The sequence below is a fragment of the Schistocerca gregaria genome, chromosome 2 (assembly GCF_023897955.1).
Source record: "Schistocerca gregaria isolate iqSchGreg1 chromosome 2, iqSchGreg1.2, whole genome shotgun sequence".
In the NCBI taxonomy this organism is placed as follows: Eukaryota; Metazoa; Arthropoda; class Insecta; order Orthoptera; family Acrididae; genus Schistocerca; species Schistocerca gregaria.
In genome coordinates this window covers 761602068-761619426 of record NC_064921.1, presented here as the reverse complement: position 1 = coordinate 761619426, position 17359 = coordinate 761602068, and the positions used below count along the sequence as shown (strand labels likewise).

The 17359-nt window shown below is 35.6% G+C and overlaps 1 protein-coding gene across 1 annotated transcript in view; it reads left to right on the top strand.

The window, feature by feature from the left end:
- Positions 1 to 8637, top strand: part of LOC126334973 (uncharacterized) — a 67848-nt gene extending 59211 nt beyond the window's left edge. Inside the window, exon 3 of the mRNA XM_049997762.1 lies at positions 1365 to 8637. Within this exon, the coding sequence (XP_049853719.1) occupies positions 1365 to 1443 (79 nt within the window). The 3' untranslated portion in view covers positions 1444 to 8637. The remainder of the gene's footprint in view (positions 1 to 1364) is intronic.
- The last annotated feature ends 8722 nt before the right edge of the window (positions 8638 to 17359 follow it).

Genomic DNA, 17359 nt, shown 5'->3' with positions numbered 1-17359 from the left:
ACAACAATACTTTTTACGAGAACAGTAATTTAGTGTAAGTAATCATTTACTTTATAACTTCTACCAATGAGGATGAAAATGTGTTTTATTGTGTGTAGTCTATTTTTCGTATTGAGATAAATGTCTTATATTGAGATTATTAATAATGTTCATTTTGCATGGCAGAAAAAGGTGTTATAAAAGACATTTGCAAAGGAGAGACAGGATAGAAAGAAACTTCCACATGGGAAAAATATATTAAAAACAAAGATTCCAAGACTTACCAAGCGGGAAAGCGCCGGTAGATAGGCACAATAAATAAAACACACAAACACATACACAGAATTTCGAGCTTTCGCAACCGGCGGCTGCTTCGTCTTATTGAAAGATTTTCCCTATTAGGACGAGTTGTGAGTAAAAGTCTAGATCAGAGCCAGTGGCCCACTAACATGTTTCATGGTGCAGTGTCATCAGCACTCAATGTGAGATATGATGGGAAGGTGTATCATTTGCTGGTTCTAATGCAATCAATGAGGGAGCAACAGACAGTCGACATGTTTTGAAGGAACGTTGTCACATTCTCACATCAGTACATCACAACCTCTGAAATCTTTAAACCTTCTAATGAAATGATCACAAATTTTGACAGTCGGGGTTATTAATTTAATTTAATGTGAAAAATGTTTGACAATGGAGATTATTAATTTAATCTTTGTGAGTAAAACTGTTATATTAGAAACAAAACTAGGCCATGGAGTAAGCAGGAGGTTGGTCTGTCACCACAACCAGGTATTTTAGCTTTCACATTATTTGGCTTTGCCAACTCATAACCAAACTGTCACATTCCAACCTAACCATGTCATGATTCATGATGTACATGGAAAAAATGTCAAATATTTATGACAATGAAGATCATAAATTGAATTAATAAAATTAAATGCAAGCTATGCTGTTACGCCCCAACCTAACCGCAACCTCATAGTTTGTGACATACTCACTTAAAAACAAAAACAAAAAATCGGCTACCAAAACTGATATGTTGCCAATCTGTGACCAGTGAAGAAATACAGCCATGACTGCTGCTGGTCCTGACATAGACTTCTAGAATTTAGTGGGAGGTGTGATTACTGCACAACCCATGAATTCCACAGAGCTTTCAAATATTTAGCTGTCATTGGTTCAGTACTTGAACTGAAATAAAAAAGAGCCAGGAGACTTTGTCAAAATAAATTGTGTCAGGCTAGATGGAAGTTATGTTGGCCAGTGAGGGATACTTCTAACTGTTATGTGGATATTTTGTGAGCTTTTCATTTAAAAACAGTTGCTTGCAGTCTTTTGTTTTGAGATCACTTCCTGTGATGTAATAAGAAATTTTTCTCTTACAGTTCCAGCTCACACCAGAGGAAAGGCTCTCAGTCTACCTCAAGGAGTCAAAAACCTGGTGATGCAGCAGGTGCAGACTAAGATTGTGAATAGATTTTTATTCATACCATGTTAGCCGTTGTGGTTATCAGTGCTGTAGTGTCTTAAAAGATTTTAAGACAAGGGTAGGTGGTGTCAAGAATGAGACGACTGTTCAACTTGGAAACATTTTATGACATTTTTGCTAGTATTTTTGCACCACAAGTGTTTAAACGCAATGGAAACATATCCTGTGATGGAATACATTTTTTCTACAGTATTTTGAAGTAATAGTAATGGTAATATTTATTTACTGCACAAAATTTGGCAACTGGAAATCTGTAGCTCTCTATTGGAGTAGTCATTTCCATAACACTGTGAAGGTGGTATTACAGTTAATTAGTTTTTAAAATATCTACAACCTTTATGAGGGACGCATTTTCTTCATTAGAGTGCTTAATACTGTTGTCTTCACTAATGTAAAATAACGTAGGTATCTATGAGAATGCCTTTATAGTGGGATTGAAAAAAAAATAGTGTCATTATTTCTGTAATAGCAGTTACTATTGCATTTCAGATATTGAAAATGAAGTGAGGGAGAATTTAGGTACAGTGCAGTACCTGTAACCTGTGAGAGGAAAATGATATCCCTGTTCAAATTGTGTTCAGAGACTACAAGCTTCTGAGCTAATCAGAATAAGAGCAGGCTTTGTAGTGAGTAAGTAAAAATAATAAAAATTTAAACAGTGATTCTCTTACTTGAGGTGCCAAACCTATTAAAATTAGTAGTTTTGGGGCAATTTATGGTAAACATTTGTATTCTTATTTTCAGCAATTCAGAATGATCAGAGTTGAAAATGGATTCAGATGTCATTACATTTGAATGTATATATCTAAATTCTGGAATATTTCTTTGGTATCAATGTTAATAGATTTAGTTATTTAGTGTATAATGTCTTATTTTTGATAGATGTTACAGGTGTGCTGTTAATCATTAAATCAGGAGAGGTACATAACAAGAGATATTTTGAAATAGTTCTCTGTTCTAAAATTTGATGCGTGTCCTTTTGTTACTTTAAACTTCACTAGCTGATAGACAGACGTGTTAAATATTAATTTCTTTATGTCTGTGGAAACTGTTCTCTCCCTCTCTCACATACACTTTGAAAACTAAGGTCTGTGATGCACTACGAAAGTCAGCTGCAAATATCCATGATTTTGTTTTGTGTGTATTCAAATTAAACAATATTTTCTTTGTAAATTAAATGGCAAGTAAATTTCTTAAATTCTAAATAATAATATATTTCTTGAAAATAACATCAGGCAAACACAGTTTTCCTTTCTTTTCACCTCTCTAAAATATATAACATGGGAGATAATAGTGTTGGAAAATTGTTGTTATGATTTTGGTGGTAGTGTCAGGAATCAGTCTCTTATATTGTACATTGTTTCTCTAGAAATTTTGTGGCCAATTTTGTGCTCTTTTTCCTAGTGTTATCTCTCAACTATCTCAGAGAAAAGTCAACATACTTCACTTCAGGCATGAGAAGCTTCTCTTTATTTTTGACTGATCTATTGATGCAATACATTCTCGTTGCACTAATTTCTTGAAATTTAATCTGAGTGTCATTTCGTCTGCTTTAAATAAAAACAGACTTATATGGGTATAGTACACTTATTATACAGCTGTGTCCATTGTTATTCAAAAGTTTAGCTATGAAGTGCCTAGAAATGGGCACATGAAATAAAGTACAGTGAAGGTTATTTGAAAATTCAGTTGTATTGGGGCTATCCATTCTGGTTTTATATATATTGGCAATATATTTATGACAGTTTTATAGACAATAGTTTGGTGCACCTAACAAGAGAATTACTGTGTAACTTAAGTCATTCTATACAGCCTATATAATTTGATTCATGCTTGGCTGTCTAATCTTGGACAAGATATGCACAAAACTTAATAGTCAAAATTCTACTGACCTCATTTTGCTACAAACAAAGTGACTATAGAAAGGTAAAGGTAAATTTACAAAAAATTAGGGAACTTTAAAATGCTATTTGGACTGAAGTGATGGACAGGCATGTGCTGTGTCTGAAAAATTGATAGGCTGTAAGTATCAGTAAGATTCTAAAAACAGCAGCAACTTGAATTGGTGGGTAACACTTTTGAATTTTGAGGTACGTAATGATAATCTTGCTGGTTCAGATGGTATACCTATTTTGTTGTTGTGAGATTTTTTTTCCAAAAAAAGTCTTGTGGTAGCATAATGACTTTTCAGTATATTTTGTTCTCAATTATACCACTCAAAATATCTTGTGCAGTCTTTGAACACATTTGTATTGGCTATGAGCTGTTAATTATGCTGTCTAACGTGTCATACAGTGATATGTTGTGTTTCTTTTCCTATTTACATACATTGGGATGGTTGGCATGAACCAACTTCCTGAAACTAAAGGTTGAAGTAAGATAAGTGATAATGCAGTAAATATGTGTAGTGTATTTTGGTTACCTTCTGTGTTTGTATCTTGAGCTTGGAGTGATTTACACTTCACTGGCTTGTGTTTTGTCATTGTTCTCCCACTCAAATTCTGAGATTATTTCTTTCAGTGTAAAAATAAAGTTTTTTCCAGCATCAGCCTGTATGTGACCTGTAATTTTGGCTAATGTGGCAATAATCGATTGTGTCATAATTTGAACATTCAGTGTGACAGCTATTTCCACTTAATTTTTATATTTTCATTTACTAGATGAAGTTCACGTAAATACTGATTTGATTGCCCGTTATGCTGCTAAATTTAATTTAATTTAGCTGTTTCCTTACACCATTCCCAGTTGTATCTATAATGGATACAGGGTGTAATGTTTGTATTGGTGTTTGTTTTTGTTAAAAAATGAACTGTGTACCTTCACGAGAGGAATCATTTCACAACCCATGTTTTCTTAGTTTCTAGATTTTTTTTTCTACATAGTAAAATGGTAAGATTTCTTAATGATATTATTTTGGGCTTTTGTTTTGCATGATCTTTTCCATGAAATCAAAAATGTTTTTGTAATTGTTAAATTTTTTATTTAAAGTTAGAAACATTAATTTGGAAATTTTAAAAACATGAAATGTGGTTTATTTTAAAATTCCTTGGAGTTATTTTGATAACAGAATTGGCTGTGTCATATTACATTAAAACAGTGTCATTTACAATTATGACTGTTACCTTATTGTTATCTGTTGATCAAATGCATTCTTGGCAACACAGTATTTCTGTGCCAAAGCAACTGGGGCCTGTTGTTGCAATGGATGTTAAGGCATATTGTGGGAGCTGAAAAGAATAATTTTAATTAAAAGTTATGTGAAATTAAGTGAAATTACCAAAGAGAAGTCTCTGAAACAAGAATGTAAGAAGGCAAGGAATTGTTGCATGTAAAAAATTTGCTTTGTGTGATGTAGCTTGGTATCTTTACGATTTTATAATTCTACTAGTAGAATATTTTATATATTTATAAGTGAATTATTGCTATTACATTCTTATGACCTCATATAATGCCTGTTTAATTTTGTTGCTTATTAGACCCAGATATAAAAGGGGGAGTACTTATTTAATTTATGATGTTGGAAGCTAACTAAAACATGTAGATGCAACATTATAGTTTATTAAGTGTACAAAAGGCCTGATTCAGTGCCTTTCTTTGGATTATCACCACCTTTACTCAGTATGAAGAGCATAGTGCTTACCTATAAAAAAAAGTCAGTAGCTAAATGAGAAAAGATAAAGATTTAAATGATAAGTAAATAAATATAAATCATTATTTATCATGTATTTTGGAGTATACTATTGAATTGAACAGTAGATGATATATGTTTGGAATATTCCAGCATCATAGCACGATGTGTTTGCTATCCCTCATTTGAAAATAAGATTATGTTTCAATAAAGTATTATTACTGTGAAGAAGGAAAATACCCTCATAATTAAATAATCATGTGTAATGCCCAGTTTTATATAGAGTGAGAGTAATTGCAATTTTATATAGAGTGAGAGTAATTGCAATTAGCAAACTGCATACTTTGCACTTAACAACTGGAATTTTAACACAGTATTGCATAATTCGTGAACACTTTAAGACTGAATAGATGGAGGATTAATATTCTGGTGCTGAAAATTCCAAGATCTCATTGAAGTAAATTGTCACTTTCTTATTCGATTCCTGTCTTATTAAATCAGTTTCTTGGAAACAAAATAATGTATATACATGGTGGCATATTCCTCCAATTCAAATCAGTTCCTGATTAAAATAGTTTTATTAAAAATACTCTGAAGTGGATGTTACATGCAAAAGTAAATAAATAACAAACTTATACTTTTTCACTGGTCGGCATTGTGGTACTCCTTTTTTTTCCACCTGTGGATCACAATATAAATTTATTTAGAGACAGGACATTGATTCTGGAAAATACTTCTTTTCCAAAATGAATTTTTCACTCTGTAGCAGAGTGTACTATGTTGTTAAACTTGCTTCTGTATTACACCCATGCACAGGGCTGGAACAGCCAGAGCAGATATGCTGGTGAACTGCTGTCATGTTTGGAAAACATGGAAGGAGGTACCACGACAACTCAAGTTGTAAGGTGGGTCACAAGTTATCAGAAAGCTCTGCTAGAAAGGTCATTGGTTATGAAAGGCAAAGGTTCGGATTGAAGTTCCTGTCGGCACACAGCTTTTATCTATGTGTTTCAAACTTGCTTTGGTGTATCACAGATGTTTCAAAACCGGTGGTTCAAAAGTATTACTGAGGTGAACCCACTAGGTTCATGTGAATTCAGTGATATTATGAAATAAGTAACTAGTTTCTATGTTTTGCATTCATCTGTCATCAAATAAGAATTCTACAATTCGTGTGCATCTATTTCAGTTACTAGGAATATTATCCATTTCTCTGTGATGACTTTCAAATACTTATACTTTTTAAGTGAATGTGTGCAATGGATATTTGACAGTAGTAAATGTTCCTTTGAGAACACTTTTTTTTAGTAAGATTTCAAACTAAATTACACAGCTGTTCTACTTTTTATGTAGTTTGTAATAACTTCATGTTGCAGAGTATTTGTACTCTGTACTGCTCTTCAGGAATGCCTGCAGCAGGGTTTTTCAAAATAATTGTTTGTTGGAAAAAAAGGTTCCACAAAGATATTATTGATGTGGGAGCAGAGATGGAAGTCTGACATAGTGAAATGTGACAGAGTAGTTGACCAGTGAAACACATTGTTTCAAACATTCAGAGCCAAAAGGTAATTGTGTATAGAATCTTTTTTTTTTTTTAAAAAAAAAAAAGAAGTTTTCTCAAAATTTTATGTTTTCTCTGTACAGTTAGGCATTGCAGTGTTCTGATAGTGCTTGGGTTACAGTTCTGTTTGTGCTCTTATTTGGAACATTTGATGGGACAAAACTTTTGCGTTTGAATTTCTAGGGTTTCAAGGATAAGTCTGGGTGCCAGTTGTTTGCATCAACTTATTTCTCAAAACCATGCTTACAGGTTTATATACTGTTCCAAGAGTCAATGAATATATTTATTATTGTCAATACAGAAGCTCTTAACATTTTGCTGCAACAACTCCAGAATTTGATATCTCTGTTTCAGTTTGACATTGGTAAAAACTTTTAAAAAATTGTGATCGTTATTGTTATCGACTGTTAACTATTTGGCATAAAATGTTGCACTCCTGACTCAGGAGTGTCAGGTAGTAATGTTTCTGTTACAACTACTATTTCACTGGTACTGGCAGGTGATGTAAAGCTTTTGCCCTTTGTGTTTTGGCCGTTCTTCTATTTGTTTTGAACTGTGTGAGATAATATTTGGTATCAAAAGGAACATTCGTACAAGGAAACCATAAAATTATGAGACAGGATTAAAGGCCAGTTACTTACTGTCAGGAGTCTCCCCTCATCCTCAAAACAGTCAGGTCTCATCTTGGGGTCTGTGATTTGCCCTCCCTTTGTTATGTTACCCAACTTATCCCTCTCTCCTGCCCAAGGAAATAACCATTAATTCCAAAAGCTAGGGTTGTGCCATGTATTTGTACATGTGCCCATCTGCCTCCTGAAGGTAAATTTTAAGGTAATATTTTCCATCATATACAGCTAACATCTGCTTTTAACTTATGATCTGAAAAACAATTTTAAAATAAACATAGACAGTCTTCATCTTGTTCCATGCGTATTAAGATTTCCCTTCCTTTACTAATTTACAAAGAGGAATAATGAACAATTTATGAAATTTTTCTGTTGTATTTGATGAAAAATATGTTGTTTGGTACATAGCTGTGCTGGTAATTCTGTTTTTAAGGAATTTACAGCTAGGTTGGGTATTCAGAAACGTATCATTTGCAGATTATATGTTGTGTAATGTCCAATACTAGTTCATGACATGTTGTATGTTAATTATCCAAGAAAGAAATAATTTTACAGTGATACTCATCGTTTGAAAAACCATCCTTGTATGTACATTATTTTTTGTTATAGTTGTTTATTTTCACACATTTCTATAGAACTGTTACTAAACACTTCTAGTCAATGTGCCAAAGAAAGAGTTAACATTGCTGACTTGCTCTGAAGGCAGTTTAACTTACTTCATTTAAGAGCATGGGGAGGAAAAGGAATGAACAATTGTAATTGTCATGCTAACTTGTTTCTCACAGTAAAACTTGGAAAAAAGTGGAGCAATATTTGTTTGACATTAAAACTATTCTCTACAATGTTGTTGTTCCTATTGTAGCAGTCTTTACGTACCCTCTTGTGTGTTAATGACATCTTGGAATTAAGAATATTTAGTATGTTTGTTATGAAGCCATCATTTGCCAAAAATATTTTGAAAAATGTGCTACATTTTGTGTACATGGTTTATAGCTTTGATTATTATGTTCATGTATATAAATTTATCAGCATTCCTAGGTGAAATATTGTACTTTATATTTCTGGAAACCATTCTTGTAAGATTTAATTGCATATTAAAGGCTTAGACTGTTTGAACGTGTGGTATTTTGATTAAATACAAAGCCTATTAGGCAGTGTAAAAATTGCTATTGATTTCTTTTTTATCATACATGTTATCATGATATAAAATGTTATTGGAATGAACAGTGAAGGAGGATGATCTGAAACATGAGAATGTTATGGGATAAAATGCTCAAGGAAATAAATGTCACTGAATACTACTAAAACATTCGAAAGTGTTGTATCTTTCATAATAAATAATGTTCTTAAAGTTGCTGTTTCTGTGTCATTAGTGGATGAAAGAAGACTATTTATTAGGGATGTGCTACAATTTTCATCTTCTTGTTTTTGTGTCTACCCAGTCTAATCACCACAACCTCTCTACAGTGTGTAGCTGTTTTAGAATTGAAAATAATTAAAGAGAAACTAACAAAACTATTATGAAAAGGACAGACTGCTACTCATTGTAAAGATGACATATAGAGTTGCAGAGAAGCAACTGTTACACATTGAACTTTCAGTCAAAGCATTCTTCACTAAAGAACACACACACACACAATTTAACATAAGCAGGCAAGATTGCTGTCTCTGGCCACTGTGGCCTTTTCATAATGTTGTTGATATTCCAACTTTGACTTCCCGTTGTGTAAACAGAAAATAAGTGTTATGTTGCCTTTATTCTTCTCATTACTTGTATCCTAGGATTTCCCATTGCCATATTAGAAACACATATGAACAATACTGTGGCAGACATTTTATATGATACACTGCATAGTAGCTGAAGTTTCAGTTTATTACTGTTCTCTGTCCACTTCACACCTAGCAAAAATTCTTATCTGTAGTTTCCTTAGTGGCATTATATGTTGGTTGGACAACAGAAATTACAGTTTATTGGTAGACAATTGACAACGTGTTAAGTTCTACAAATAAATAAATAATGCTGAGAAAGGTTTGTGTGTATCAATAGAACAGTACCCTTCTTGTAATTCTGATGATTGTGATAAGCCATTATGGTTCAAATCCACACATATAACAGAAAGTATGTAAAAGTCATTATTTTCAGATGTAAGAATATCAGGACCAACAAATGTGTTTGTTGTAGTTTCAAAGTAAATTCCTTCTGGCAATAAGACTGCAAGGTAGAAAGAAATCAAAGGCATGGTGATTTGTTTAAAGTGTGCTTTCAGTAATACAAGAACAAAATAAGGAATGATGTGAGAAATGAATAGCATTGGAGCATTTGTGACTTCCACAAAGCACTGTGGGTAAGTCATAGAGAATTTCATTACCCTTTTCGTTGCCTGGGTTGTGCCCCCTTAACCTTGAGCAAGGCCAGGCAATTTCTAATATAGGGAAATTACTCTTCATAGACCCTGAAATGCAAGAAATATTGTATATGAGAGTGGTTCACTATATACTATAAACTCACCTGCTGCATTTATCTGTCTATATGAAGACTAATTATTGGATTTTGATACAGTTTTCGCTTATAGGTAGACTGATTCACAATGGAGGTTTTGTACATAATTTACAAATATTTTGCGCAAATTGGCTGAACTCTGATGAAACAAGTTTCTCCCCAAGGTTTTCTATCTGTATGTGAAAGCTGATGTCAGGAACTACAGAAGGGATTTTGGTATGTATTTCATTAATAGGCAGAATGATTCAAGAGGAAGGTTTGCGTATATAATTTACAAGCAGACATTTATTGATATATGTGCAAAGCTTAGGTGGGTTGCTAGTATCAAAATAAAATATTTGTTTCTCTCAAGATTCATAAAGTTTCTTCTAACTTAATGACATTATGGCTCTTATGAGGTAAAAATATTTCGAAATTGCTAGTTACCGTTGTGTCTGTACCACAATGTGTAGTCAAATGTATAGTGTCAGATGACGAGGTGGGAAGCAAAGGGGTACAATTGACATTTTTGGAAAAAAAGAGGTAAGTGCAGAAATGGGTACCTAATATATGACTGAGCGAGGTGACGCAGTGGTAAGGCACTGGACTCGCATTCAGGAGGAGGACGGTTCAATCTCACGCCGACCATCCTGATTTAGGTTTTCCGTGATTTCCCTAAATCACTGCAGGCAAATGCCGGGATGGTTCCTCTGAAAGTGCACGGCCGACTTCCTTCCGTACACCGATGACCACGCTGTCTGGTCTCCTTCCCCAAACAACCAACCAACCAACCTAATATATGTAAAATTATGATGGCCAAGAGAGAGAAGTGTATCTTGCTTACAGAAGTATCCTTATTGTTTGAAGGCCAAGAGGTAAATGTGAAATGGCAACGACGGCAGAGTATAAATGCAGTGCTACTGAGTTGTGAAGTGAAGTTCGCTCATTCAGTGCTTATAATGATAAAACCAACTTAATTTACTTTGTTCAATAAATATTAATATTATTTTTATTCCAAATTGCTCATAAAATATGTGAGTGAACAATAACTATGATATCTCCAGAAGAGGACGTTTTTGGCAACACATATCCGAAGGTGAGTAATTAAGTATTCCATTAATATTATTGTCTTGTGTTTAAATTATACACTTTAAAAATTAAATAGAAAGAAACTTCCACATGGGAAAAATATATTAAAACCAAAGATTCCAAGACTTACCAAGCGGGAAAGCTCCGGTAGATAGGCACAATGAATAAAACACACACACAGAATTTCGAGCTTTCACAACCAGCGGCTGCTTCGTCGGGACAGAGGGAAGGGAAAGGAAAGATGAAAGGATGTGGGTTTTAAGGGAGAGGGTAAGGAGTCATTCCAATCCCGGGAGCGGAAAGACTTACCTTAGGCGGAAAACACACACACACACACACACACACACACACACACACACACACACACACACGATGTATGGATGGATGTGTGTGTGTGTGTGTGTGTGTGTGTGTGTGTGTGTGTGTGTGTGTGTGTGTGTGTGTGCGCGCGAGTATATACCTATCCTTTTTTCCCCCCTAAGGTAAGTCTTTCCGCTCCCGGGATTGGAATGACTCCTTACCCTCTCCCTTAAAACCCACATCCTTTCATCTTTCCTTTTCCTTCCCTCTTTCCTGACGAAGCAGCCGCCGGTTGCGAAAGCTCGAAATTCTGTGTGTGCGTTTGTGTGTTTTATTCATTGTGCCTATCTACTGGCACTTTCCCGCTTGGTAAGTCTTGGAATCTTTGTTTTTAATACACTTTAAAAATACATATACATATACATTTTAAGTTAAAGGCTGTTGATATTATTTTCTAGAATGATATGGTTTTCGATTGTTTTTTGCTACAGACCAGACAGATGATGATACTTCATATGAATCGGAGATAGATAGTGTAAACACTAACTCCAGGGGAAACTCTAGCGATGAAGGTGTTTTTAAGTAATTGATGCAAAATAGGAAATAAACAAAGCTATAATTTGTAAAAATTTTCAAGGCAGAGTTGCTCCCTACTTCCGACCGACACTTGTCGGTAGAAGTTAGAAGACGTTGTGCCATTTCTGTTCTGCTTGCAGCCACTGCCAACCATAGTAAGGAACTGAATAGTCGTAAGTGCTACAAAAGCCTTAATCATTAATTACAAATTCATTGCTACGACTAAGAAGTACATTATTTTAAATGTGAACATCTCTATAACATGCTTTCATGCTGCGCATTACTTTTGTGCATTATTTCTACCATAACGAATTATCAGTATGATGTCTGAAGTTGGCAGCACTGCACAGAAATATCTCCCCTCACCTTCCCTTCCCTGCAGGCATTGTAGTGCATTTTCCTTCTATTCACGCACTCCTTTTGATGAAACTGCCCAGAAAATTTTTACATGCTTTACGTTTACCAACAATTAACAAAGAGTGAAACATCAAAACAACTTTAATTACTTCAGAAACTAAAACTAGCCAGACTAATGTATTGCTCCGTGCTTCTCCTTTTCAGGCAAAAATGAGGGGTTGGATGAAAGTGAGTGAAGCAATGGAGAGCACAAAGTTTCTGAGAGAGTAAAACATTTGGGAAGAATAAAAACATGAAGAAACCATTTGTGGAATAGAGTAATATCATCTAGAAAACTCATTGAAGACAAAATAATGTATATACATGGTTGCATATTCCTCCAATTCAAATGCCACACAAACATGATGGCTTTTCCCATGCCCAAATCATGTACACACAAATTGTAAGTTCACAGTTGTTGAGAGTAATAAGCTCATGAACATGTCAGAACTGATGTTAAGAGCATTTTCTGTAAGTCAAAACATACAGTCACACGTCAAGACTCTTTAGCAACCAATTTTTGTGCCTCTGCCAGTTGTTCCCAAGCACTTCTTGCTTTCTGAAGTTCCTTTTGAACATGTGCACTGCTAAGTTGGGTGACTCTGTTGGTGCCATGATGGAGAGGATCATTAGGTTACAAGCAGTCCTTAAATAGGAAGCGCTGGGGAATTAGAATATTACAAGGAACAGGCAGAGGTAATGCGTGCTGAGAAGCAAAAAGTACTAGGAAAACTTGAGGACGTGAGATAACCTTTTTCTGGCAAGGCAACAGAGGACATAACCATGTTTCTCAATGATGTCTGAGCTGCAGCTGAGTTGAGCTGTTGGTCTGATGAAATTTGCCTTCTTACGACCAAACTGTGGGTGACTGGAGAAGCTAAGGCATATGTTACTTACCATGAGACCTTGCAGGATGCGCAGACATTCAACAGCTAGCTGAGGGTTACAACAGTGGTATCATAAGTAAAACTGCAGTTGCTTCTTCAGAGGGAAATTAAATATATTGACGCAGAAGCATAACAAGTATGTTGAATCATTTTTGGATAGGATCCACAAGATCAACATCCAGACATAAGAGCTAATGGTGGACAAGGAAATCAATACAGTGCTACACTAAGAAGCCAAGAACCAGGCTCTTGATGTATTTGTACTTGATATTTCCACTGAAAAGTCATGTGGGGTTAAGAGAGAGCATTCATCTAATTTCGTCCCAGCTATAAGAATTTCCACACAGCTGGAAGAGATAGATATAGCAGTTAGGGGGCATGGTGACCTCCATGGGTGTGCCTGAGTAATAAAATAACATAGGTGTGGTCATGAGTACCACATCTAACAACACTGTCATCAGTTGGAATACTACAAGGGCGAATGAATGGGTCATAAAGCATTGGAGCACAGGAGTACCTAAGAAACAGGAGAATTGCTATTAGCAAAATCATTAATTAAACACAAACGAGAATGTATCAGCCATCAGAAACCATTCCCAATAAAATGTAGTACTGCACTTGGTGCCAAGTAATATAGGTTTCTAGTAGATACAAGGATGTGTGTATCAGTTGTTGCACTAGATCTCTTGGGTAGAAACACATGACAGTCTCTGCTTTACAGTTACTTGGAACAACACTGTTCAAGTTTAGCATAGGCGTTAAGACTTTTTTGAGCACATGGTGGTGTTGCCACTGGCTGGTGAAGGGTATTCTGCAATTCTGGGCTTGATTTCATTATTAGACAGGAGGCTAAAATTCTTATTTCACAGCATACAGTTGAGCTTGGAAGGACTTTGTTTCTGCTGGATGATATCATTGCAATGAAGGCAGTGTTGCCATCTGCACTGCGTACACTTGCGCTATAGGTGGGTTTCCTTGCTAATGTACCATCAGATACAGGGAATGTAGTTTGGGTCTCAGTGAGTACACGCTTACTGTGGGAGAGTTATGTGTGTTTGAGTCACTTGAAAATAATGAGAGTTTGAATACAACACACTGTTTTGTATGCAGAAGCATAGCACAAATAAGTAACATGAATGGTGAATGTATGGTTCTGGTTAACGTAGATCATTTTGGTGTGGATGATGCGACTCTACAACAGGGCTTAAAGCTCACCACATTTGATACTTTGCATGAAGAAGATTGAGATATGTCATGTACTGACCACACCAACAAGCAAACTGTCAATGATTCTGCGTTATGTGACAATGGGTCATCTGGAGGGCAGTGATCTGAGAGCTGTGGAACCACTATTGTTACAGTACCTATTAGCCATGACACTGGTTACCCAACATCGCTTACTGACATGAAATAGTGCTGTGGTTTATAGGAAGCCTTATTGTGTATTCCTATGCAACTGCAACAACTCATGGAAGAATTCATCGACTGGCAGCTGGTAGAACACAATGATAGTCACTCATGGTCCTGGTCCTGAAATATTGTTTTTGTTGCAACTATAGATACTTGAATACTGACCATATGCCCCTCCATATCCGCATCCAGTGATGTCTGTGGGCTGAGGGCGACACAGTAGCCGGCCAGCACCATTGGGCCTTCATGACCTGTTCAAGCAGAGTTTAGTTTTATGTACTTGAACATTCGAACCACCACTGACGTCTATCCAATACCAAATATCAAGGAAATGCTCAATGACATAGACAGATGCAAATACTACTCCACAATAAGCATGCAGAGTAATTACCACCTGATGGAGGTAGTGCCAATGCACCAACCACATTCGGAGATTGATAGATGCGGTTTTGTGTGGTCTAAAATCTAGAAAATGCATGGTAAATTTCAATGAGAGGCCATGTTACTATGGAAGAGGGTATATGGACTGATCCCCATTTAGTGTCAGTAGTATGAATTTCCAACCACTCAAACAACGAAACAGGTAGTCTTTTCTGTGGCTCTGTAACTATTGTCGAAAAATTGTCAAAAACTTTATGTAAATTGCTCAACCATTAAATCATTTCCTGAAAAGAGTTGCTATTTCTGAGAGGCCACTGGAACATGGGTGTGCCTTTCAGGCTTTGAAAAAAGCATGAAACAAAGACCCAGTACTGGTGTTTTCTAATTTTGACAAACAATTCGCCCTTTCCTGTAATGCTAGCAATAGTGGTTTTGATTGCAGTCTCAGTCAGAAAACAGATGGTAAAGAGTGTCCTGTAGCATGTAACACTGAAAATGTAGATAAAATATCTTCTGCACCATCCAAAACTTTTCTCTGTTTAATATCCATTGATAACTTGTACTGTACTTCTGATTCTGAATCTGTAAGCTTTGTTACAGAAACTACATTTAATACATAACTGATGTAATAGTATATTTATTTCCGACTGTATATAATCTATTGTAATTATAATGAAAATATTGTGAATTGCTGGACAATAGCCAAGGGAACTTTATTTAAACCTATCAATAGCAATGACAAAATGGCTGTAGCTTTGCCGTTGTTTATCTTTTGGTCTGGAGAGTCTCTGTGTGTTGCAAGCAGAGAGGAAGCAGAACAGCTTGCGTCATGAGAAAGTGCAGAAATGTTTGTTGGGCACTCTCACTGAGGCAGTTTGCGGCTATGACCGTGCCAATGTGTGCTTACCAAAGTTGTTAACATGCAAATATTGAGTGCACAGGAGGAGCAGACAGGTGGAGAAGCTGCAGTTCTGACTGGTGCCTGTCCAATAATTACCTGGGGCTCTGGAGACGGATCGAGGTTCTCAACGAGCAGCAACAGCGACAGCTCAGCATTGTTGTCAGCTACATTCTTCATCATCCACACAGCTACAACATTGTAAGACTGTCAAGTGGAAAATTATAAATTTATGTAGGCATTACCCAGAGGCATTTCTTTCACAAAGTATCATTTACTTGAATAATAACCTCAATAGTTTAAACTTGTTGGGCACCTGTGTTATCATTGTCCTGACATTATTGCCAAGCGGAGTCCCTTTCCTTCCCAGGCAATCACCAAGTGTCATAAAATTATGAAAATTGATCAACTATTTATTGACAATTCTGTGTGTTTGCTAATGACCAGTTTCAGTCTAAAGTTTTTGCCTCAGTAACTGTTCATTCTTTTATTGCATAACAGAGGCTTAACTAATTTGCAATTTTGAGTATTAACTTCATTTACTTAAAGTAACCTAAAATTTCACTGGCAAAACTAATAACTAAAGATACAGCACTAATTAAGAGTACACAATTTCAGTTATTCTTATATTACAAGTAAAATTAGCTGCTCATTTGCTTAAAGGGAATTCAGTATTTCAGTAATCAAAAGTAAATTGTTTGCTCTTCTCTAAATTTTGCATTATGTTACACTGAGATTACTGAAAGTAATTTTTTCCATAGCTAAGCTTTAGTTGCATTTATTTAACCAGTAACTCAATTTAACTTTACTTTCAAAATTTAGTATTTCAGAATAAGTAACTGCAAACTTAGTGCTTTCAGATTCATTTATTTTATCATGAACTGTTGTGCTGTGGAGAAGCCTGACAACCTTCTGTTGCAACACTAGTGGTCATTTGCATAAATTTCTTTGCCAATACCTTTCTTAAGATTCTGTAGATTCATTGCCCTAGAGTGCTGGTGACAATCCAATTATCCCCTTTTAGATAATCTGTGTTTTCTTTTGTACAACACTTTCCTTCAGTAACAATAACCTCACATACTGCAAAATTTCATTAGGCAAATGCGATCAGGGTCATTTATAATGCAATCCAGTATGCTGATTAGAAAGAGGGAGGTTATAAGCATACACATCTCATTATCTAAACAGAGTGGAACACAGTTTATCTACCATTGAGAAGGAAATGGTGGCAGTGATCTATGGGATCACTTACTTTCGATGTTATATATACAGGCAGAAATTCAAAGTTGTAACAGACCAGCTTCACTGAAATGGTTACTGGGCTTGAAGGATCTCTCTAGCAGGTTGACAAGATGTGCTCATAAGTTGAGTGAGTTCGTCTATGAAGTCATTCATAACACTGGGAAAAACATACAAACATGGACACTTTTTTTTAGCCCCAGGGTCATAGTGCTATAGGCGTTTGTGAAACGCATGAGTGAGTGGCAGAGAGTGCGGATAAGTGACTCAGACTGTAAGGAATTCAGGTTGCATGTACAGTTCATAATGCACAAGGCCTCATTATGCTAGTCAGCAAAATGTAGACTGCACCTAATGGTTCCGTTTTTGCTGAGCAATGAAGAAATGCAACAGGCACCTGACCATGTGTCGACAGGTCATG